The following is a 25,212-nucleotide window of genomic DNA, read 5'->3' on the forward strand; positions in this document are numbered from 1 at the left end:
TCAGGTCATGATCCCAGGGTCCCCGGGATCAAGCCCTGCATTGGGCTCCCTGCTCGGCGGGGAGCCTGCTTCTCCCTCTCCCTCTGCCTGCCTCTCTGCCTACTTGTTCTCTCTCTCTCTATCTCTCTGTCAAAAAAAAAAAAAAACCTATGAAAACTACATATGAATAAAGTATGGACATTAGTTAATAATGTTTCAATGTTGGCTCATTAATTGTAACAAAAGCACCATAATAACATAAGATGCTAATAGTAGGGGAAATTAGATATAGGGTATTTGGGGATTCTGTACTATCTTTGCAGTTTTTCTGTAAATCAAAAACTTCTAAAATAAAAAAGCTTGAACTTCCTCATTAAAGTCTTATCATTTCCTTTCAAAAATGTGTTTTTATATTTTCTGTTTCTATTTGGTGAATGGGCCTGGAAGCAATGATGCCCTGTAGTAATGAGCATAAACCTAGTGCCCAGACCTTGGTTTCTAAATACCATTCGCGGGGCGCCTGGGTGGCTCAGTCGTTGGGCGTCTGCCTTCGGCTCAGGTCATGGTCCCAGGGTCCTGGGATCGAGCCCCGCATCGGGCTACCTGCTCCGCGGGGAGCCTGCTTCTCCCTCTCCCACTCCCCCTGCTTGTGTTCCCTCTCTGGCTGGCTTTCTCTCTGTCAAATAAATAAAATCTTTAAAAAAAATTAAAAAAATTAAAAAATAAAAAAAATAATATATATTTTAAAGCTGGAGTAACAGGATTGGCTGATTTATTGGGTGAAATAGCTAATAAGAGAAACCAAAGCTTCTTGGAGAAGTGTTTGATTCTAGGACTGGGACAGGGAAAGTACACGATGAGTATGAGATATCTTCTTGTGCCAAAAAAATAGGGAAATGCTCAAAAAACAAGGAGGATTCCCTGCTTTGAACAATGATAGTGTAATTGCACTAAACATGCCATCACACTCTAAACAAAAAACTAGATAATGTGTAGGAAACAAGTCTTTTCAGATATTGGACAACAAGTAGTACAAGACTTGGATCCCTGAGAGAACGGAAATAAATGAGATCCTATAATTGCAATGGCTTTCTCTCTGAAGACCTATTACATACCACAAAGTAAAGAGGAGGAACCAAGGCATAGTACTGATTTGCTAAGTTGACACAGACCAACAGTTTCGGGAAACCGGAGTGACTAGAATTTGTGGGGCAGAGTGTAGAAGAAGAGTTGGTATTTCCACGAAACAAGACCTCGGTATCTGTGGGTGGAGGAAATGCTCCCTGTGCCCTCTGAATTGTGGAGGCTCCAATGTGGTGGAACCTTGGAGAAAGCATCTTTGGAGACAGACATTTGCCTCATGATATCACAGAGGCCACGAGCCCTCATGGAAACAGAACCAAACAGAGAGTCTGGGCTGGGACCTGGAAGAGAAGGTGTGAGGGTTCCCAGAGAAGAAGGTCACTGGGCCATTTCAGGCTTATGCTAGGCCAGACATTTCCAAGAAATGACCACAGAGGACAGAATTCACATCAGGACCTTTGGTCAGACTTTTAGGGTGGGGTGGGCTGGCTGAGCCTCCGGAGGCTGTGAACATCAGGCAGATGGATGACCTAACTGGGAAAAAATTCGAGCTGGGCCACAAAGCCATGACGTGCTGAAGGCGTGGAGCCCCAGGTCCCCCAGTAAGGCTGTGTCCAGTAGCCAGCCAGTTTGGCCAGACTGGACTCAGATCTCAGGTAGATAAACGGAGCTGCCTTCTCTGCTTGTTCTGACTCGTGGGATCAGGACTACATTTCCCATAAGTGTCTCCCTCTTCTGCTGAATGTCCACCTCAGGCCTAATCTGGAAACAGAATGATGCCAGAGGAGGAGGTGAAAAGGGGTAGGATTTTGTATATATTTTATTTTTTTAAAGATTTTATTTATTTGAGAGAGATACAGAGAGAGAGAGAACAAGCGGGGGGGAGGCCTGGGGCCGGGGGTGGGGGGAGAAGCAGGCTCCCTGCTGAGCAGGGAGCCCAAGGTGGGGCTCGATCCCAGGACCCTGGAGCCAAAGGCAGACGCTTAACTGACTGAGCCACCCAGGCACCCCTGGATTTTGTATATATTTTAAAGCTGGAGTAACAGGATTGGCTGATTTATTGGGTGAAATAGCAAGAGAAAGAGTAGTGAAGGATAACACCAGGGAATTCTGAGCCGAATAACTGGAAGAACAAATGTCATTAACTAAGATAGAAACACCTGAGAGGGGTACATCTTTGGAGGTAAGAATGGGTGGTTAGGAATGTGATAGATTGAAATGTCTGTGAGACAAACAAGTGGAAATACTGAGCATCAATTTAGGGGCAGTGTCTGGGAAATACTTTTATCATGTAGCGAGTTTATATTGTTATGTACTGAGGCAAATCAATGTTTTTCATTTATTCTTTCTACCTTTTATTTTGCTCAGAAGTTGTTTTCCTACCCTAAATTATAAATGTTCATCTTTATTTTTCTGTAGAATTTTATGTGGATATTTAAAAATGCATGTCCTTCGGGGCGCCTGGGTGGCTCAGTCGTTAAGCGTCTGCCTTCGGCTCAGATCATGGTCCCAGGGTCCTGGGATCGAGCCCCGCATCGGGCTCCCTGCTCAGCAGGAAGCCTGCTTCTCCCTCTCCCACTCCCCCTGCTTGTGTTCCCTCTCTCGCTGTGTCTCTCTCTGTCAAAAATAAAATCTTAAAAAAAAAAAAGACCATGTAGCATAGACAAAGGGATATAAACATGGGTCAATGAAACAAAAGAGAATCCAGAAGTAAGCCCACACAAATATGCTCAACTAATTTTTATTTTTAGTTATTATTTTTCTTTGAGAGAGAGATAGTGCACACAAATGCAAGCAGGGCAGGGGCAGAAGGAGAGGGAGAGAGAATCCTAAACAGGCTCCACGTCCAGTGCAGAGCCCCATGTGGGGCTTGCTCCCACAACTGAGAGCATGACCTGAGCTGAAATCAAGAATGGGATGTTTAACTGACTGAGCCACCCAGGCACCCCTCAATTAATTTTTAACAATTTCAACAATGTTTAACAATTTTTAACAATTGTATTGAGATATAATTCACACACCATGCAATTTGCCTATTCAAAGTGTACAATTTAATGTTTTTTTTTTTTTATTGTATTCACAGGGTTGTGTAACTCACCACAGTCTAACTATAAAGTGTTTTTGTTACCACAAAAAGAAATCTTGTATCCATTAGTGGTCATTCTTTATCTCTTCCCATCAGCCCTAAGCAACCACTAAAATGCTTTCTGTCTCTATGAATTTGCGTATTCTGGTTATTTCATATAAATAGACTCATACAATATATGGTCCTTTGTGACTGGTTTCTCTCACATAATGTAATGTTTTCAAGGTTCGTTCATGTAGCATGTATATTGGCACTTTATTACTTTTATCATTTTTTATGGCTGAATAATATGGGCACTTGGGTTGTTTCCACTCTTTGGCTACTATGAATAATGTTGCTATGAACATTTGTGTACTAACTTTTGCATGTATGTAAGTTCTCATTTTTCTTAGGTATATACATAGGACTGAAATTGCTGGGATCATATGGTAACTCTATCCTTAACTTTTTGAGGAACTTCTAGAATGTTTTCCAAAGTAGCTGCATCATTTTAAATTCCCACCAGCAACATTATGAGAGTTAAATTTCTCCACATCCTTACCAACACTTGTTATCTAACTTTGATTTTAGCCATCCTAGTGGGTGTTAAGTGGTATGCCACTGTGGTTTTGATTTGTATTTCTCAAGGGCTATGAATGTCGAGCACCTTTTCATGTGCTTATGGAGCATTTGTGTATCTTCTTTGGAGAAATGTCTATTCGAATCCTTTGTCCATTTTTAAATTGTTATTTGTATTTGTGTTAGTCAATTGTAAGTGTTCTTTACATATTCTGGATACAAGTCCTTGTCAGATATCTGAACTTATTTTTTTCTTTTTCCTTTTTTTTTTTAGAGGGAGAGAAACCAGGGGAAGAGGAGCAAAGGGAGAGGGAGAGAAAATCTTAAGCAGGCTCCACAACTAGTGTGGAGCCCCACTCGGGGCTCCATCTCACAACTCTGAGATCATGACCTGAGCTGAAATCAAGAATGGGACATTTAACTGACTGAGCCATCCAGGTGCCCCTGAACTGATTTTTGACAAAGGTACAAAAGCAATTTAATGGAGGAAGGATAGCCTTTCAAACAAATAGTGCTGGAACCATTAGACATCCATAGCCAAAAAAGAAAAACAAAATAAGAGAGAGAAATTTAACCTCCTGCTTCTTAAAAAATTAAAATAGACTACAGATTTAAATTTGCTCCAGTACTAACCAATGAAAAAATAAATGTATTGCATCTTCACTGTGACAATTGAAGGCAGAATACATGGGTCCTTCTGTCTCTGAGGATTCTATATTTCTACTTCTGAAGATTATGTAATTAGATTATGACATTAAACTTAGATGCTGGGCAGACATCTGTTTGTTGATTACCGATCTGAAATTGAAAAATGTATTTCTTATACATATCAAAGTAAATTTGACTCACTTAGTGACTACTGCCAAGCTTCATAGAGGGTTCTGCCAACAAAAGAAACTTAAGAAATAATGGCTGAAATGAAAAATGTTACCACAAATTTTCAGGCTAAAGATACCCAATCTCTATACATTTGTGAAATGTACAAAGGCTGCAAAAAACTGGAAGTTTACTGATATGTCTTAACTTACATAAGGTTTGTCTGTATGGTCTGAAAAAGCAAGGGGGAAGATAATCAGAATTTCAATACTCAAACACAAAACCAACCACAATTTTCGTTGACTGTGTTGCTTTTACTTTTTACACGGGACCGGTTTTCCAATATTGCCGTCTTAGTGCAATTGTAACAGCCTTGTTCCTCCTTTAAAATAAAACATAACCCAAAAGTATTGAGATATTGCTTCATCATCACACAATTTTTCTCAAGTTGTATAGTTTTCAAACCGATAGATGTACCGTTAATCATACTACTACTTGTAGCCATATTGTTTGTATTCAACGTGTTATTACTATTAACGTTTCAGTTAATCTTTTGAGAATGTATTTGTTTTTTTAAAATTTCCTCAATATGAAAATTCCCATCTCATATGCTTTTTGTCACCGGTGACTCTGGTGAGACGAGTTGCAGCGGAAGCAGAGAAGGGCATAACCCATGTCGGAATGGTCGAGACAGGAACAGGGCTTAATGAAATACGTTCAAAGACATAGGCTGAAGTATAGGAACAAGAGGGCAGGTAGAACGGAAAGAATGATCTATGAACGGCTGTGTGTGTGTGTTTTTAATAACACGTATCATTTCCCGGTATGTATCTTTTCTATCGAGTTTTTTTCCTTTTCTATTGAATTTCTCCCGCATGAGAATGTCAGCCACATGAGGGTGGGGATTCTTCTCTGCAGGCTCAGGTGTGTCCCCAGCGCCGAAAACAGTGCCTGGCACGCGGTGGGCGCTCAATCAGTGGCTAATGAGACAGAAGAAAGAACGAAAGAAGAAAAGGAACGAAAGGAATGGAACCCAGGCAAGCGCGGCTCTGGACCCCACGCACCCCCTCCGGAGCCCCCGCCGCGCGCCGGGCCGGAACGCCCGGGACCGCCAGCTCCCTTCGCGCGGCCCAACCTGCGGCGCCCGCGCGCGGCCCCGCCCACGGCGCGTGCGCACCTCGGCCCCGCCCGACGGTGCTTTCGGGGACCGGGCTCGCTGCGCCCGCGCACTCCGAACCGGCCCGTCCAGGCCTGGGCGGGAACGGTCGGCCTGACGGGGCTGATCCGGTCGTGGTTCTGGGTTCGGAGGTCCGGGGCTTGGAGAGCGCGTCACGCGACTGGGGGCAGGAGCAAGAATCACCGGGCCGGCGCCCGCAGAGGGCAGTCCCAGGATGCCCTGCGCCGCGCCCGGCCCGGACTCCATTTCCCAGCGGCCCCTGCGGCCAGCTCCGCTGCCCGCCCGAGCGCCGCGGCCCCTTTGTGAGCCCGCCGGTCCGGCCGAGAGCGAGGCCCCGCCCCGGCCCGGGGGGCGCTCGGCTCCCGGCTGCCGACGGCGCGGAGGGAGGTGCCGACCCGCGGGGAGGAGGCGGTGAGGACGCCGGGGGTGGGCGCGCGCCTCGGCAGGCTTGCGGGGCTGGAGCGGGCGCGCGAGGGGGCCTGTGACAGTGGGAGACCGTGTCACCGTGTGACACCATGTCACCGCGTGCGTGCCCCTGTGTGTGACTGTGCGAACGTCTGTGACCATGACAGTGACGGTGAGTGTGCGGCTGTGTGGCTGGTCATGTGAGACAGCGTGAGGTTGTGTGACCTTATGTTGGCGTGACAGTGCGACCCACTGTGAGGGCACGGGTGCCAGGCTGCCAGGAGAGCTGCCGGCACGACGACTGTGTGGCTTCTGCGGCGGGCGGGTGGCGGGGTGGGTGCTCGGGGAGGCCAGTGTGCTCCAGGTTTTGGGAGACCGTGTCGGGCAGGAAGCCTGAGAGGGACTGAGATGAAGGGGAACACCTGAGTAGAAAGAGGAGAGGGAAGGAGAGAGGCGCCCCCGCTCCAGGTCTGGAGGGCAGCAGAGGAGGCTCTCTGGCACAGAAGGAAGTCTGTCCCTTCCTCTCCTAGGCTCTGCTAATAGCACACAGTAGGGGAGACCTACTGTGTGCTATTTATGAACACACATGACTGACAGTTACTGAGCACAAAGGATGTGCCAAGCACTATGCTAAATGCTTCATGTGGATCATCTCAGGGTGCTCCCAACAATTGATAGGAAGTAGGTACCATTTCACTGATGAGGAAACTGAGGTTTGGAGTGGTTGCTTAAGTCATGGCGGTTGCAGAGCTAGTGAGTGGTAGACTGGGTGTCCGAGGGCAGGTGTTCTGATCCCCAGACCTGGTGGTTCTTACTGTTATGCTGCTTCTGAGATAATTCCTTTACTCTCCAAGGTAGAGAGGTTTAGTGGAAAATAACTCATGAATAGGGGTTTCGGTGACTGTTAATGCATAGTCCCCTCCCTCATCTCTTTTTGAGGAAATTGCGCAGAAAAGTTAAGGGATTGGTTTCCAGGTGCAGTTTGTCATAAGTCAGGACTACAAGCAGAGTGTTCTGACTCTTTGGTCCAGTGTCCTCCAGACCACATGACCCCTCTGATGCCTACTCTGTAAAGATGCTTTCTCTGAAGCATTTGTAGCTTTATCTCATTTTGTAGTAAGGGCGGTAACATATTCTCTTTTACCATCATTATCTGGTGGGAAGACTAAAAACTCAGACCTGGATTCCAGTTGGGCTCACTTATTACCACGAAGCCTTGGATAATTTCAATAATTTCATTGATGGACAGCTTTCATGTGTCAAGGGGGGGAAATCATCCTTACTTGATAGTGCCATTTATGGTTTCTTTCTCCCTCTCCAGCTCTATTATTCCAGACACTGCCCTTCCAGTAAGGAGTGTGAAGTAGGAGGACAGAGGAGCTGCCATAAATTCTTAAATTCTTAAAGCCATGTCCAAGGTAAGGAAAGATTTCTTCTCCCTGAGGTGCTGTTTTTCACATTTCATAGGAACATCTTGCTTTTCTTCTGAAATTCCCCAGCTAACAAAGCCCCATTCATTCAGTAACCTTGTCCTCATGTTCTCCCAATCCAGTAAAAGGTCCCAGTGAGCTTCCTTTTTTTCCTCAGCCAGCATTTTCATCTTCATTCAAGAACTAGCTTAGCACTCCTACAGGTTAGGTGTTCTCTTAGGAGCTCTCAGGAGGCAAAAATGCACTCCTTGGTGGTATATGAAAGCCTTCATTGATTCATTGAGGTCAAGGTGTATTCTGATGTGACCACTAGCTTAGAGCTTTTTCACAGACCTAGGTTTGAGAGGAAGGCAAGACAAGGGCTATTGGGCAATCTTAGTCATAGTACATGACAAGATATCTTGCTCAAGGTGATTTTGAAGAGTAGTATGTGTTGGGTTTTGAGTATTAAAAGTGTGGGTCAGCTAGGGCAGTCACTGGGCTCTGAAGAATAAGGTTCCATGGGAGTAATAAGGTCCTGTTATAGGGACATTCTGAGTTAATAGTGGGCTACAGCTAGGATATTCTAGGTCATCCAGTTAAGATTAGTGGAATATAATACTTATAGCAAAATAGGACATTTTTTGAAAAAATGAGAACAGTACTTGAATCTACATTTTAAAATGGCTGCATACATCTATAATGAAACAGTAAATAGTATGTGATGAGAGCCAGAAGAAACAAATGAAAAGATCAATATATAATGTCCAAAAACAAATGCAAGTATAAATAAGAATGGAAGATATTTATTCATTCATTGAACATAGAGTTATTAAAGACTTACTATATACTAAGTGCTGGAAATACTGTGGTAAATGAAAATAGACACCGTCTTTGTTTTCATGGAATTTAATGTCTACTAGTTTGTTTATTATGTGATAATGTAAGTCATGTTCTTTTAAATCAGTGGAGACAGAATGGATTATTCATTTAGAAAAAAGATTTCTTGGGGTGCCTGGGTGGCTCAGTCGTTAAGCGTCTGCCTTCGGCTCAGGTCATGATCCCAGGTTCCTGGGATTGAGCCCCGCATCGGGCTCCCTGCTCGCCGGGAAGCCTGCTTCTCCCTCTCCCACTCCTCCTGCTTATGTTCCCTCTTTCCCTATGTCTCTCTGTCAAATAAATAAATAAAATCTTAAAAAAAAAAAAAAGATTTCTTCCTCACACTTTGAGGGTAAATACATTCTATAGGTTAAATGTAAAAAATAAAACCATATGAACTGCTGGATGAAAATATAGAGAATGGCTGTAAGAGGAAGATGAACCAGAAGCAGAAATCAACTAGAGCAGCACTGTCCAGTAGAACTTCCTGTGATGACTGATTATAGAAATGTTCTATATCTGCACTGTCCAGTATAGTAGCCATTAGCTACCTGTGGCTCTGGAACACTTGGATATACTAGTGTGACTGAGGAACTGAATCTTTAATATTAACGGATTTAAATTTAAATAGCCACATGTGACTAGTAGCTGTGTATTGGGCAGCACAGATCTAGGCTAATAAAATAATAAAGCCAGGTAGAAAGTTGTGGGTGATCTTGTCCAAGTCACTCATTTTACAGATGAGGAAAAACAGGCCAAATGAGGAAAATGACATACCTCCGTCACTAGTTAGTGATTGTATCAGATACAGGACGTTGTAATATATGTTGAGGGTCAGCATAAATAGATAGTGAGTGATGATTTCAAGAGGGTCGTAGAAAATAATGAAGGACTATGGACCAGTGAAGGAAAACAGTTGCCTTTGCCTGGAACCCTCATTGGCTTCCCATTTTACTTGGAATGAAATCCAGTGTCCTCTCCACAGTCTATAAGGCCCTGCATGATCCAGCTCTTGGCTATCCCAGACCTCATTTTCTCCAGGTTTTTACCTTTCCGTGCTCCAATCACACTGGTCAACTTGCTATTCCTCAAACTTAACCAAGCTCTTTCCCGTCTCTGAACCTTTGCATTTGCTCCTCCCTCTTCTGTAATTCTCTTCCCTTAGATATCAGCATGGTTTACTCTCACATTTAGATTGTTGTTTAAACATTACTGCTTCATTGAGGTTTACCTTGACCATCTTACCTAAAACAAATGCTCTTGTCACTCTAAATCACCTTACTTGGTTTTTTGTCATAGTGTTTACCACCACCCGACATTGTATGACCTCATGTTTAATGTCTTTCTCCTTAGAATATTAATTCCACAAGCAAAGGAACTATATTTTGTTTACCTTTGTTTTCCCTATGCTTGGAACATTGTAGGTAGTAGGCATTCAGTAAATATTTATCAAACTAATATATAAATGAACAAGATTGTGAGTTGTTCATCTATGAGTAAGACCAGAGAGGTAAGAGCCAGCTACCTCTTTTCTCCTGCTGCTAAACTGGTAATGGAAAAAGCAGAAAGCGAGGGTATGATGTGTAGAACAGACAGAGCCCATCAGCCCAAATGCTATTTCTGGGAACCCACCCCAGACCTTATGAGTCAGACTCTGGTGGTGGGGCCCAGGAAACTGCATTTTTATTAAGTCCAAGGATGCGTTCGATACACATTTTTTGAAAGCCTCTTGTTTCTAAAGATTATATTTAAAGGGTGCCTCGGGAGGGGGGGATGGGTTAGCCCGGTGATGGGTATTAAGGAGGGCACGTCCTGCAGGGAGCACTGGGTGTTATATGAAAACAATGGATCGTGGATCACCACATCAAAAACCAATGACGTATTGTATGGTGACTAACATAACATAATGAAATTAAAAAAAAAAAAAAGGGTGCCTCTTATAAACACCACTTTGTTGGTTGTCACCTGTGTGCCTCTCACAATCCCTATGCCTGCCGTTGATTCTCTGTACTCACAGCAATGCACTTGAGTGGCCCTGTGTGCCTTCCATGATTCCTTGTGCCTCCCAAAATCCCATGTCTCTCTCAAAACATTGATTTTTTTAAGAAATCCAGTCTGAGAATCTTTGTCTTTTAGTTAGTGTTTAGGACATTTTCATTTAATGTAATTACTGATATATTTAAGCCTATCATATTGCAGTTTGTTTTCTACTTATTCCATCTATTCTTTGTTCCTTTATTTCTCCTTGTTTGCCTTCTTTTGGATAAATCAAGTACTTTTTCCTTATTATCTTGTTAATTATACATTATTATTATTATATATTTTTTATTTTTTAAAGGTTTTATTTATTCACTTGAGACACAGAGATACAGAGAGGGAGAGAGAGAGCATGAGCAGGGAGAGAGGCAGAGGGAGAGGGAGAAGCAGGCTCCCCGCTGAGCCAGGAGCCCGATGTGGGGCTCGATCCCAGGACCCTGGGATCATGACCTGAGCCGAAGGCAGACGCCTAACCATCTGAGCCACCCAGGCGCCCCAATTATACATTATTATTATTATTTTAGTGGCCACTATAGGATATTTACCCATTTCTAATTATGTAATTATCTTCTTTCTTCCTTCCTTCTGTAATTTTCCTTCTATAATTAGTATTCTTATCACTTTCTGAACAAGATAAGACATCTATAGTGGTTAACTCCAACTTAGTAGTAGTAGTAGATATTATAGTTATTCCTTTGAGGCTCTTGATTTCTTCTTGATTTTCATTTCCATTTCCTTCCATTTTCCTTCTACCTGAAGAACAATTAGTATTTCTTTGAGTACAGGTCAACACTTTATTCCCAGCCTGAATTATCTTTTCATTAGCTCATATTCTTTTTTTTTTTTTAAGATTTTATTTATTTATTTGAGAGAGAGAGAATGAGAGACAGCATGAGAGGGAGGAGGGTCAGAGGGAGAAGCAGACTCCCTGCTGAGCAGGGAGCCCGATGTGGGACTCGATCCAGGGACTCCAGGATCATGACCTGAGCCGAAGGCAGTCCCTTAACCAACTGAGCCACCCAGGTGCCCCAGCTCATGTTCTTGCTAGATCAAAATAGTGTAATTTAAAATTTTTTCTGAGGTCAAGTAAGTTTGGGAAATCCTAGTTTCAGTAGAGAGAATATCTTCTAGGATTTATTTTAAGGAAATAATTGGAGATGTCTGTTGAATCCTTAATTCAACATACAGTAGTATTGTATGAGAACTGTACTGTAACATTTAAAAATAGTGCACATCACTATTCTCACATCATAATGAAAAATTCAGATTCATGTAAATGAAAGTAAACAAAGGGTTAGTAAAGATACAGCATATTTATACCACATAATGTTATCCATCTAACAAAAGTGATGTTATAATGAATGTGGATAATCATCAACATGTCCGTATAAGGAAACATTTGAACAGATATATACTAGCTGTAAATTTTGATTGTTTCTAGGAAGTAGGGTGACATAGTAGGTAGATGTGGGGATGGAGGACTTGCAGTTCTTTTAACTTTTATAAAAAGGAAAAAAAAATCACTGAGGGTACAAATACTGGACATTATTTGCTAAGTTTCCTTCATGATTACAAATTGTATGAAATTCCTGTTTTATCAAATCAAAATAAATATTAAAATATTTTAAAGATATTCAAGTCCCATTGAATGGCTGAGAGGAAAAGGTCAGTCAGTTGAAACCTGGAATACATTAGTTTGTGTGTGAAGCTAAAAAAGATATAAGAACTTTACCTAGCAAAAGCTGCCTCACCTCTGTTTACAGAGGAAATGTGTGTAGAACACTTTTGTTTGCACAAAATATTATAGTTTGTATTGAATTGTTTGAGGTTTTTGTGGGTTTTTTTTAAAGATTTTATTTATTTGACAGAGAGAGAGTGAGAGAGGGAACACAAGCAGGGGGAGTGGGAAAGGGAGAAGCAGGCTCCCCGCCAAGCAAGGAGCCCGACACGGGGCTCGATCCCAGGACCCTGGGATCATGACCTGAGCGGAAGGCAGACGCCCAACGACTGAGCCACCCAGGCGCCCCTGAAGTGTTTGAGTTTTAATAGAATTGATGATTGACAGTACCCAGCCTTGTCTAGGACAAGTTTCATCTTTTAAGACTCAGTTCATGTTCCCTTCCTTCCTTGAAGCCTTTACTCACTTCCCATATTTCCCTGTGTTAAGTGTTTTAGAGATGGAGGCATGTAAGATCAAGCTGATGCACATAACTGATGTTTCTTGGAGGCATACTTCTGCTTCTCTTATAGCCTCCTTAAACATAAACTTGGGCACCAGCAGTTCACATATTAACTCATTATTTCCATTAAAACTGTTTCTGCATAAAATCATTGATGTGCTTAAATATATCCTCAATAGGATCATTACTCTGCCGAGTCACATTTAATAGGAGTGATGTTCATATTTGATAACCACTAGGGCAAGGGCATACACCAGAACTTACCCCAGCTGGGATACTGGAGGGTGCTGCTGTGCTGGGCATTGCCCTTAAGTTGCTGGGTTGTGGGGAGATCTGGGATAGTCACTAGCAGGGCTCAGTGCAGTAGCTGTTTACCAACCAGTGTGGCATTATTTCAGTATTTAACAAGCCAGTTCAGCTCTTCAGATGTGTATCACCAAGTGCATCTGTATATCAGCCCAGGTAAAGAGTAGGCTTTGCTCCGTGACATGCCAAACCAAAGAGGCATATAGCAAACCATAGGTAAGCCCTGGTAAGTCTGGAGCAGATTCACCTCATTAGGAAGAACACCCGTTTTGAATTTTTAGGAAGCAGACTAGGTCTTATTCCATGTTATAAAGATCCTTAATTCAATGGAGTATTACTTGAGAACTGTACTTTAACATTTTAAAAACTCTCACTCAGGGCGCCTGGGTGGCTCAGTTGTTAAGCGTCTGCCTTCTGCTCAGGTCATGATCCCAGGGTCCTGGGATCAAGCCCTGCATCAGGCTCCCTGCTTGCTCCATGGGAAGCCTGCTTCTCCCTCTCCCACTCCCCCTGCTTGTGTTCCCTCCCTCACTGTCTCTTTCTCTGTCAAAAACTAAATAAAATCTTTTTTTTTTTAAAGATTTTATTTATTTATTTGAGAGAGAGAGAGAGAGCACAAGTAGGGGGAGTGGGAGAGGGATCCCAGGACCCTGGGATCATGACCTGAGCTGAAGGCAGTCGCTTAACCAACTGAGCCACCCAGGCACCCCTAAATAAAATCTTTAAAAAAAAATAAAAAAATAAAAACTCTCACTCATCAGACATGCAGAATTGGGTATGTTCCTCTAGTGAGAGCTGTAAGGATTTTTTGTTGCACTTGATTATCACATCTGAAATGTTCACTATCTAATAGTGCTTAAAATTACTATTATTGTGTCTCTTTACATGAGAAGTTACCAACTGTCTTTGAAACTCAGTGGGGTTATCAAGAGCTGTTAGATAATCTTTTATTGCCCCAGTCGTTCTGCTATGGCATACCTTCGTTTAGGTTATATTTTGCAAAATCACTATAGAACTTGTTTAATATTTTTACTACCTATATGTTTAGTTTTAGGAAATCAATATTATAAGCATCAAATATATTTATATAGGTACCCTATTGATACAGCTGGAACATTAGCCATTCCACGAAAGAGTTTGGAAAATGTAGATTTAGGCCACGTTCAACTTGGTCTGTACAACATATTCCTGCCTCCTCCTTAAAGCCTTTCTTCACTGCTCTCGTCTATCCTGATTTTCCATATTGAGAAATGAATTAGCATTTAGTATGAATAACAATTATTTTGCTCGTTTGCTCTTTTCCCCATCAGTAGAGACTATGTCAGAAATTGTATACTTTCCATGACAAAATATTAAAACCAAGCACAGAGAAATCATTTTAGAAATTGCTTGACATATGGTGCAGAGAACCAAAGATACTGCCAGAAAGTTTCGCTATATGCAATATTTCTCTCCAAAAGTACAAATTAACTCTTCAGACTATGCCAATCTGAGGTGAAGAATACTAGTTGAGAATAAAGGAATATGTTTATGTCATTTCAGGATTTGGTGACATTTGGGGATGTGGCTGTAGATTTCTCTCAAGAGGAGTGGGAATGGCTGAACCCTGCTCAGAGGAATTTGTACAGAAAGGTGATGTTGGAGAACTATAGGAGCCTGGTATCACTAGGTAAGGAGGTTCCCTAGAATTCAGAATCTGCACATAGGGCTGCTTTCCAATGTTTGGGAAGCCTCCGATGTACTTCATTAAATTTCCCTTTCTTGTGCTCCCCAAAATAGGCTGAGTTTGTAGAACTGGTAGCTTCATTGGACTATTCCTACAACTTCATTTTCCCCATTCTTCAGAATACTTCACCTCTTCCTCTACTCCCTTCTATAATGCCCTTGACTTCCTGATGACCAAGCACCTTGATCTGATTTATGGGCCCGGCTAATTCCCCCTTTATTTCTTATAAGCAGGAGTTTCAGTTTCTAAGCCAGATGTGATCTCATTACTGGAACAAGGAAAAGAACCCTGGATGGTGAAGAAGGAGGGGACAAGAGGCACGTGCCCTGGTGAGTGAGAAAGAACTAGGAAGGTAGAAGAGGCCATTGCAAGGAAAAGCTCAGCTATTCTGAGAGGTTCCAGCTTATAATTGATGTTTCATGGGTAATTTTTCTTAAAGGCTCAAGGCCTGGGAAGAAGCATTGAGGTGCCATTGGCATGAGCTCCCTTATTCTTCTTGTACATATTCTCTCACAAATTACTGTCTTCTCTGATAACCTTTTCCTTTTATCTGGGTCCAAAATGTCAGTGTCTGCTTGTTCTTGCTTTTTAGTTTTGCAAAAGTTGCTCCATCATACTTTTAAAAAATCTAGACATAGCAATGTCTATTTTTTTCATTTTTAGTCACTCATTCCTTTTAGAATGAAGGTTGGATTCATTTATTCATTCACTTATTCTTTTACCAAGATTCATTGAGGTTTTACTTTAAGAAAATCATTCTGCTAAATTCTTAAGGTTCTTCAGAGGCTAATTAACCATCACAGAAGAATTTCCAGTTATATTTTCAAGTCTGGGTAACTGGAAAGTGAGACGGTTTAATAGAAACAAGTCAAAACAATATCCTGATAGAGGAAAAAGATGATAATTTGACTTGGGACATAAGAGATTTATTTTTACAAGATGGAAAGACTTCTGAGTGAAGAAACACAACATGCCACTAGATCGGGAGAAGCTCAGAAAAAAGTGATTTAGAGATGCTAGTACGAATGGATGCGATCACTTAGTTTTACAGTTTGAGATAAACCGTGGTATTGGGGCCTTTGTGGGAAAGTGGATCTTTAACAACTTTCTCAATGTTCTCTCTGGTAAGTGGTCTCTTTATAGTTTCTGTCTTGGGTGAAATTTTACCAATTTTTACTTTCCCAAACGATTATCTTTTAATTTAGGTTATCAAATTTATTTCTATGAATCTGAAGAAAATAATCTTGTAATTCTTTTTTAATAGTTTCCAATTTTATTTTGTATAGCTGTTCTTTTTAAAAAATTACTAGGTAAGCTAGTCATTAATTTTATTTTTAAAATCCAGCTTATGGATTTATTAGTGTTACCATTATTCTCTTTTACAATTCTTTATTTTCTGCTTTCCCTAATTCCATCATTCTAATTTTCTTAGGTTTATTTTTTGTTCTCCGTTTTGCTAAATAAATGCTTAAATCTATTCATTTCATTCTCTTATTCACTAAATTCTTAGGGGCTATGAATTTTCCTCTGAATATAGCTTCAGCTGTCCTACAGAGAGTCTAGTATTTACTGTTTTTGTTATTGCTGTTTCCTAGATAACCTACTTTTAAAAAAATTTCTCTTTTACGGGAGAGTTGTTTAAAAGAAAGTTTTCTGGGGGTACCTGGATGGCTCAGTCAGTTAAGCATCCAACTTTTGATTTTGGCTCAGGTCATGATCTCAGAGTCGTGGGATTGAGCCCTGGGTCGGGCTCCCCGCTCAGCGGGAAGTCTGAGTGTCTCTCTCTCTCTCCCTCTCTCCTTCCCTCCACTCATACTCACATGCTCTCTCTTTTTCTCTTTCTCTGGAATGAATAAATAAATCTTTAGAAAAAGAAATTTTTCTGGTTTTAATATATTTTGATCAAATTATTTTATCATATTTGATCATATAGGACTTAGTATTCTTTGAAACTTTAGGATTTTGTATGGCATAATATATAGTTGGTGTTTGTAAAATGTTCCATAGGTTCCAAGGTTAAGTCTCTATTTTCAGTGTTAAGAGCTTGTTACATGAGTTTTACTTTTTTATTATATTATTAAAGTCTGTCTTTACTTACCTTTCTTGTTTCCGTTTTTTTCTTAATAACTTTATTAAGGAATTATTACATATAGTAAATCGCATCCATATACATCATACAATGTGATGAATTCTGACTGTTGTACACACCCATGAAACCATCACCACAATGAAGACATACAGCATTTCCATCACCCCAAAAGATTGCCTGTGCTTTTTTGCAGTCCATTTTTGTCCTCCTGGCTCCAAACACCAATCTGATCTTTGTCATTTTATTATTTTTTAAGATATTTTATGTATTTATTTGAGAGTGAGAAATAGCATAAGAGGGGAGAGGGTCAGAGGGAGAAGCAGGCTCCCCGATGAGCCGGGAGCCCGATGTGGGGCTCGATGTGGGGCTCAATCCCAGGACTCTGGGATCATGACCTGAGCCGAAGGCAGTCACTCAACCAACTAAGCCACCCAGGCGCCCTGATCTTTGTCATTTTAGACTAGTTTCCATCTAAACTAAATGGATTCATATATATTGTTGTGTCTGGCTTATTTAACTCATAATTTCAAAAATCGTATTTTTGCATGTATGAATACTTTATGCATTTTATTGCTGAGTAGTAGTCTATTGTGTAGACATCCAACATTTTGTTTTTCCTTTCATCTGTTCATGGATATTTGGGTTGTTTCCAGGTTTTGGCTATTATAAATAAAGCTGCTGTGAAGCTGTCAATTTACAGGACTTTGTGTGCATGTATGTTTTCATTTCTCTTGGGTAAATGTCTAAAAGTGCAAAGAGTCATACAGTAGGAATAGGTTTAACTTTTTAAGAAATTGCCAGTCTTCCAAAGTGACTGTACCATTTTCATTCCCAACAGCAATATATGAGACTTCCATTTCCTCCCTATCTTCACATCTTTGTATTTTCAGTTTTTTCTTTTATTCATTCTAATGGTTGTGTTGTGGTATCTCATTGTGGTTTTAATATGCAAATCTCTGATGACATAATGTTGAATGTCTTTTCGTATGCTATTTGGCCATTCATATCTTTTGTTAAGTGTTCAAATCTTTTGCCCATGTTTTATTACTTTGTTTTTCTTATTATCGAATTTTAAGAGTTCTTTATATGTCTTAATACAAGTCTTTTGCCATTTATATGTATTAGGATACATGTGTGCCAACTGTGCTTGTGGTTTTGTTTTTCTGCTGTCTTTTGAACATCCAAAGTTTAATTTTCATAAAGTCCAATTTATTAATTTGGTGCTTTCTGTGTCATATCTAAGAAATTCTTGCTACCCCTTAAGTCACCAAAATTTTCTTGTGTGTTTTCTCCTAAGAATTTTGTAGTTTTAGCTTTTACATTTTGGTATATGACCCATTGAGCTAAATTTTGTGTCTTGTGTGAAGTAAAGATTGAGGTTTTAGGTTTTTTTTCCTCATCTGGATATATACAGTTGCTCCAGTATCTTTTCTTAAAAAGACATTCCTTTACCCATTATACTGCCTTGTTGGTACCTCTGTACCAAAAGCAGTTGACCATATCTACATGGGTCTAGTTCTGAACTCTATTCTGTCGCATCAATCTGTATGCCTATCCTTTCATCAGTACCACAGTCTTGATTACTATAATTTATACTTTTTTTTTTTTAAGATTTTATTCATTTATTTGACAGAGAGAGACAGGGAGAGAGGGAACACAAGCAGGGAGAGTGTGAAGGCAGAAGCAGACTTCCCGCTGAACAGGGAGCCCGATGCAGGACTCGATCCCAGGACCCTGGGATCACGACCCCAGCCAAAGGCAGACGCTTAACTGACTGAGCCACCCAGGTGCCCTATAGTAACTTTTGATATCTGATAGTTCAACTTATAAAATCACTTTAACTATTTAGATTATTTGCATTCCCAAATAAATGTTAGAATGAAGTTGAGAATTTCTACCCAAAAGCCTGCTAGGATTTTGATTTGGATTATATGGAATCTATACATCAATTTGGGAAAAACTGATATCCAAATTAGTATCACTTGAGTTTAGTTCATGAATGTGGTTTATGTAGCCATTTATTAGTCTTTTTAAATTCTCTTAGCAGTATTCTATAGTATCCAGTGCAGTGACTATATATATATATATATATATATATATGTGTGTATTTTTAATCTTATGGTATTTTTTGGTGCTATTATAAATAGAATTCTTAAGAATTCCATTTTCATTTGCTTGTTGCTAGTATGCAAAAATGTAAATTGATTTTTATATTAACTTTATATCTTATAATCTTGATAGATTTATTTAATAGTTCTAGTAGCTCTTTGTAGGTTCCTGAGGCGCCTGGGTGGCTCAGTTAGCTAAGCATAGGCCTTCGGCTCAGGTCACGATAGCAGGGTCCTGGGATTGAGTCCCGCATTGAGGTCCCCACTCAGCGGGGAGTCTGCTTCTCCCTCTCCCTCTGCCCCTCCCCCCCACTCATGCTCACTCACTCTCTATCATATAAATAAAATCTTTTTTAAAAATTTACATTTGGTCGGAATATATCACATAGAAAATGCCTGACGAGTTTTTTTTTAAAGTAGGCCACACACCCAATGTGGGGCTTAAACTCCTGAGATAAAGTCACATGCTCTACTGACTGAGCCAGCCATGTGCCCCAAAAAGACATTTTTTTTAGGCTACAAAAGTTTAGCCACAGTTGGCCTGGACAACCTAAGGCAACTAATAGTACCTGGTGTATCTTTGGGTATGAGGATCTTATGGAAGTTTTTTTAGCCACACTGACCTTATGAAATTGACTTTTTAAAGATAATGAACTTAGCTTGAATGCAGAATGACCTGAGGCAAGAGAAGAAGGGAAGGGTGTTTGGAGACTGTAATATTAAATCATATATAAAATTATTGTGATTTTATATAACTTCTTCAGTTTCTAATTTTTTCCCTAATTCTTAGTTTTTCATTCTTTATAATCTCATACTTTTTAGACTGCATCTTAACAGCTGTTAAATCCCCAAACTTATGTATTTTATTCACCAATTTTTGTTTTAGAAGTTCTCTTCTGATGAACAAATACAAAAGACCTTTGTTTTCTTGATATCTTTTAGATTGGGAGTATACATTTAAAAACAATGGATTTTCATCAAAGCAAGTTATTTATGAAGAAACATCCGAACTAGTGAAAATGGGAAGAAGCCATCTTAGTTATAGCCTTGACTGCCCCAGCTTGAGAGAAGACTGTAAAAGTGAGGACTGGCTCAAGAACCAGTTAGGAAGTCAGGAGGTACATTCCAGACAACTGATCATCACTCATAAAGAAATGCTCACTGAGGATCAAAGTAATGAATATACTAAATCTTGGCAAACTTTCCGTCAGGATGCAATATTTGATATAAAAAAGACTTTTCCCGCCAAAGAAAGAGTACATAAGCATGAGCCACAAAAGAGAAGTTACCGAAAAAAGTCTGTCGAAATGAAACATAAGAAAGTCTATATACAAAAGAAACTCTTGAAATGTAATGAATGTGAGAAAGTTTTCAACCAGAGCTCATCCCTTACTCTTCATCAGAGAATTCATACTGGAGAGAAACCCTATGCATGTGTTGAATGTGGGAAAACCTTCAGCCAGAGTGCAAACCTAGCTCAACATAAGAGAATACATACTGGAGAGAAACCCTATGAATGTAAAGAATGTAGGAAAGCCTTCAGCCAGAATGCACACCTTGCTCAACATCAGAGAGTTCATACTGGAGAGAGACCTTATCAATGTAAAGAATGTAAAAAAGCCTTCAGCCAGATTGCACACCTGGCTCAACATCAGAGAGTTCATACTGGAGAGAGACCTTTTGAATGTATTGAATGTGGAAAAGCCTTCAGTAATGGTTCATTTCTCGCTCAGCATCAGAGAATTCATACAGGAGAAAAACCTTATGTATGTAATGTGTGTGGGAAAGCCTTTAGCCATCGTGGATACCTAATTGTACATCAGAGAATTCATACTGGAGAGAGACCGTATGAATGTAAGGAATGTAGGAAAGCTTTCAGCCAATATGCACACCTTTCTCAACATCAGAGAGTTCATACTGGAGAAAAACCTTATGAATGTAAAGTATGCAGGAAAGCCTTCAGCCAGATTGCATACCTTGATCAACATCAGAGGGTTCATACTGGAGAAAAACCCTATGAGTGTATTGAATGTGGGAAGGCCTTTAGCAATAGTTCATCACTTGCACAACATCAGAGAAGTCATACTGGAGAAAAACCTTATATGTGCAAGGAATGTAGGAAAACATTTAGCCAGAATGCAGGCCTTGCTCAACATAAGCGAATTCATACTGGAGAGAAACCTTATGAATGTAATATTTGTGGGAAGGCCTTTAGCTATAGTGGATCTCTTACTCTACATCAAAGAATTCATACAGGAGAGAGACCCTATGAATGTAAGGATTGCAGGAAATCTTTCAGGCAGCGTGCCCATCTTGCCCAGCATGAGAGAATTCATACTATGGAGTCATTCTTGACTCCTTCCTCTCGCTCATCCCCCATGTCCAGTCAGTTGCCAAGACCTGTTGGTTTTATCTCCTAAATATGCCTTGAATCTGACTCCTTTAACCCATTTCCGTTCCATCATCTTTGTGCAGTACACAGTAATCTATTTCATATGCACTATGGAAATAGCTTTCTGATTGGTCTCCCTGTATTTACCATTTCCTTTGTCAGTTGCCTACATTGCAGTCAAACTTGTATTTTAGAAGTTTGATCATATCCCTTCCTCATTGATACCCTTCACTGGTACCCCATAGTTCTTAGGTTAAAGCACACATTCCTCAGAATAACCTAAAAGACCCTCCTGCCCCAAATACCTTGTTCCAGTATACCTTCCAAAGTACTATTTCATGTCAAAGTCCATCTCATTCTTTGGCTATTTATCCAGAATTAAGAACTCATATTCCAGCATCAAACAGATCTGGGTTCTAATCCTTGCACTTCCATTTTCTAGCCCTCTAGTTTGAGAGAAACATTTTGTTCTTTGTAAGGTTCAGTCTTCTTATTTATATTATGGAAATAATAATAGTACTACCTCAAAAGTTGATGGGAGGATTAAATGAGAGAATGCATGTAAATTGCTCAGAGTGCCTAGCATAATCACTTAATAAATGTTACCATAAAATGAAAAGATACTGTGGTATACAAAGAGGACCTGATCATCTTAGCAAGGATCATCTGAGAAATAACAAAAGCAGCAGCAGTTTAAGACTTAAGAGATAATAAAGATTTTTGATTAGGAACAGTAGTCATTGTTCTAAAGGTGGGTGATAAGGGTATCTAAAAACACTAGCACTGATATTAAATTCCATAATGATACAGAGTAAGATATGACTTTGTTGGTAAGAAAAACTAACTTCATTAAATATTCAACAGTTCTAAGAAGCCAGATTTTAAAAATCACTAGTAATAAGTAGGATTTACTGAGATGTATTCATCATTTACATTAAGACAAAGGCAAAATAGATATTTTTAAAAAGACAACTTAAAAAAATCAATAACCAAAGAATAGAAAATAAAAGTTTGATGCCCTCTCCTAATTCCAGGTGGTTGAACTGTATTAAATCTATGTCGTTTAAAACCAAAAAGGTCAAGCTAGTTCTAAGGTGTAATTCCAAAACTAGAGGGAAAGAGAAAACCATAGATCAATACTCCTGAACTGGTGGCCCACAACCGTGTTTGATTTTGGTACTCATCAAGTTTAAAATGAATACAAAAAAAAAAAAATACAAATACTTTTATTTGGGCATGTGTTTTCCAGTTCTCCACAGTTCAAACCATTCCTCCTTCCCTTACATCTGACTTATTTTACACTTTATATTACTTCCTAACTCTTGGAGGCTTTGAATATGCAATCACTTCAGTAACCAATTCACATATGAATATAGGTACAAAGAAAATGATGAAATGGAGGGTGAAAAGGAAGATTTGAATAGACATTTTATCCTGCAGGGGAAGACTATTCTCAAGATGTTAGGAGGCCCAAAATTAATCTACAGATTCTTTGTACCTAACAAAATCCTAAGAAGAATTTTTTAAGGCTTGAAACATTGTGTGCATATGAACACAGACACATGTACATTCATACAGATAAACACATAAAATATATAAATAAAGGAATTTGTCAGTGGCTTAACAGTATTGGTAAAATTGATTCTGCTCTGTACAAAACCAATTCCTTCATTCTTTTATCCAAATGTGAAAGAGTTATTAGAGGACATAGTAACAATTTATAATCAAAGAGTGAAAACAATCTTCCTAAACAGGACATGAGATCCAGAAGCCCACATACACAGATTCTAGGTTTGACAGCATAAGAACTTTATTAAGCTTTTATATAGTCAAAGATAGTATAAACACAAAGTTTTTAAATATCACTATTAGAGATAATTATTACAACATACATGAAATCCATATCCTTAATATAAAAGTGGTCCTACAGATCACTTAGAAAATGACACTACTATTCCCAAAGGCAAAGGATATAAAGAGGCAACAGGTGACTGATGAATGTATGATAAATACTGAATCTCACTAGAATCAAGAAATACAAGTTAAGCCAATGAACTATCCATCCATCAATATCAGATTTATAAAAAATATGCATTGCAAAAGCAGGAAAGGAGTATGTGTGAGAGTATGAATTTGTACAAATTTTTGGAAAGGCAACTTATCAATATCAGAATTTTCATTGGAAAAACCAAGATTTTCTTTCACAGTTAACAAACAGTATATAAATATACCTTCCTTCCATATCCCATTAAGTGCATAAAACAATGGAAAAGATACCAAACAAAGATCAGAAAGCAGGGTCATCAATGGATGAAAAGAATTGAGCAAATAAAAGACAAAATGGAGGAAAGTGTTCATTCATGAAATGTAGCAGAGGCTGCTGTGACCTGAAATGTTTGAATGATAGGGATTTCAGTAATAGGAGCCACTCTGCCCAAATGCTGTGTACAGAGCATCCCTAGAGGAGTTTAGGCTTCAAGCTGGTTTGTGTGTAGAGGCTGGAGGTGGGAGGGATGGTAATAAGAAACAGTGACAAGACTGTTAAATGCTTTTCTTTGTGGAAGCCAACAGCTTCCTCACTCCACACTCTATAAGTAAATTGAATAGGATCCTTACTTCACACCATCCACAAAAAGGGAGTTCCAGTTGATTAAGATCCTAAATGTAAAACAGGGGCGCCTGGGTGGCTCAGTCGTTAAGCGTCTGCCTTCGGCTCAGGTCATGATCCCAGAGTCCTGGGATCAAGCCCCGCATCGGGCTCCCTGCTCGGCGGGAAGCCTGCTTCTCCCTCTCCCACTCCCCCTGCTGTGTTCCCTCTCTCACTGTCTCTGTCAAATAAATAAATAAAATCTTTAAAAAAAAAAAAAAAAAGATCCTAAATGTAAAACAAGTAAAATATTATAAGCACACACAGTAGGATATATTTATTAATTGGTGCTGGACATACATTTATTTTTTTTTTTTTAATTTATTTATTTGACAGAGAGAGAGAGAGCCAGAGAGGGAACACAAGCCGGGGGAGAGGGAGAGGGAGAAGCAGGCTTCCCGCGGAGCAGGAAGCCCGATGCGGGCCTCGATCCCAGGACCTCGGGATCATGACCTGAGCCGAAGGCAGACGCTTAACGACTGAGCCACCCAGGCGCCCTGGACATTAAAGTTCTTGGTGCTGGCTTCCAGCGTGAGCACGTTGGGAAGCACCCGCATTTCCAAGGTTAAGTGTTCAACATCCATCTGGCTTATGCAAGGAAAGCAGACCTGTTCCTCTGCTCTGTAGCAAGGGGTTGGCACAGGCAGGAAGTGCATCACCAAACCTGTTTGTCTGTGGTGTCGTTCCCTTCGTGGGATACAAGAGTCCATGGGGAGGAATTCCATCCCCATTTTACAGAGGAGGGAACCGAGGCTCAGAGGGGTTTGGTGATTAGCCCAAGGCTCTATGAGATGGGATGCCTTCCTTCCCATTCCTCCCCCTGTGTTCTGCCTCCCCCAGAGTCGCCCAGCTGAATGAGAAGCTTCTCTTTTTCTGTAAGTCATAAAAGAAGGTGACACGAGAGTATAGTTTGGAGATATAATCCAGAATGTAAAGCTCAATCGACCACAATTTCTCTTATTATTTTCCAAGGCATAGACTTCTCTTCCAGTGTTAATTTTTTAGAGTCAAAGGGGCATGCTGGTCCAAACTTGACATCTGATGGAACTGAGGGGTTGATGCACGTCTCCACGATGTGGTCTCAGCCTGTCAGCTTTGTTCCTGATTGTTAGAGCCGCTTTGAACCCACATTTCCGCCCTCACATCCTTCCTTTTAGGAAGCTGTAGGGGAATCAGAATTCTGGAGGCTTGGCTCAGGAAGGCTCTTTATGGTCATAGAGTCTAATCCTCTCGTTGTCTTTTGGGGAGGCCATCAGAGCTGGTGGCAGGGCTGGGCTGGTGTCCTGACTCTTCAACACAAGACACTGTGCGGAGAACAGACAGGGAATCCAGATT

General features: G+C 40.3%; 2 protein-coding genes across 4 annotated transcripts in view; one reads left to right on the top strand and one right to left on the bottom strand.

The window, feature by feature from the left end:
* ZNF667 (zinc finger protein 667) overlaps positions 1–25,212 on the bottom strand; it is an 81,679-nt gene that overhangs the window by 3,285 nt on the left and 53,182 nt on the right. The gene's annotated exons all lie outside the window — the stretch shown is intronic.
* ZNF583 (zinc finger protein 583) lies at positions 5,987–23,884 on the top strand. Of its 3 annotated transcripts, none has more exons than XM_032388138.1 (5): positions 5,987–6,110; positions 7,426–7,522; positions 14,458–14,584; positions 14,872–14,970; positions 19,781–23,884. In XM_032388138.1, exons 2-5 carry the CDS (start codon positions 7,514–7,516, stop codon positions 21,256–21,258), a joined length of 1,713 nt encoding a protein of 570 aa, XP_032244029.1. In that variant the 5' UTR covers positions 5,987–6,110; positions 7,426–7,513; the 3' UTR covers positions 21,259–23,884. The 3 variants fall into 3 exon arrangements, with proteins under 3 accessions (XP_032244029.1, XP_032244032.1, XP_032244030.1); XM_032388141.1 differs by lacking the exon at positions 5,987–6,110 and adding an exon at positions 6,157–6,276; XM_032388139.1 differs by lacking the exons at positions 5,987–6,110; positions 7,426–7,522 and having other exon boundaries at positions 14,446–14,584; positions 14,875–14,970.

The sequence above is a fragment of the Phoca vitulina genome, unplaced genomic scaffold, assembly GCF_004348235.1.
Source record: "Phoca vitulina isolate PV1807 unplaced genomic scaffold, GSC_HSeal_1.0 scaffold52, whole genome shotgun sequence".
Lineage (NCBI taxonomy): Eukaryota > Metazoa > Chordata > Mammalia > Carnivora > Phocidae > Phoca > Phoca vitulina.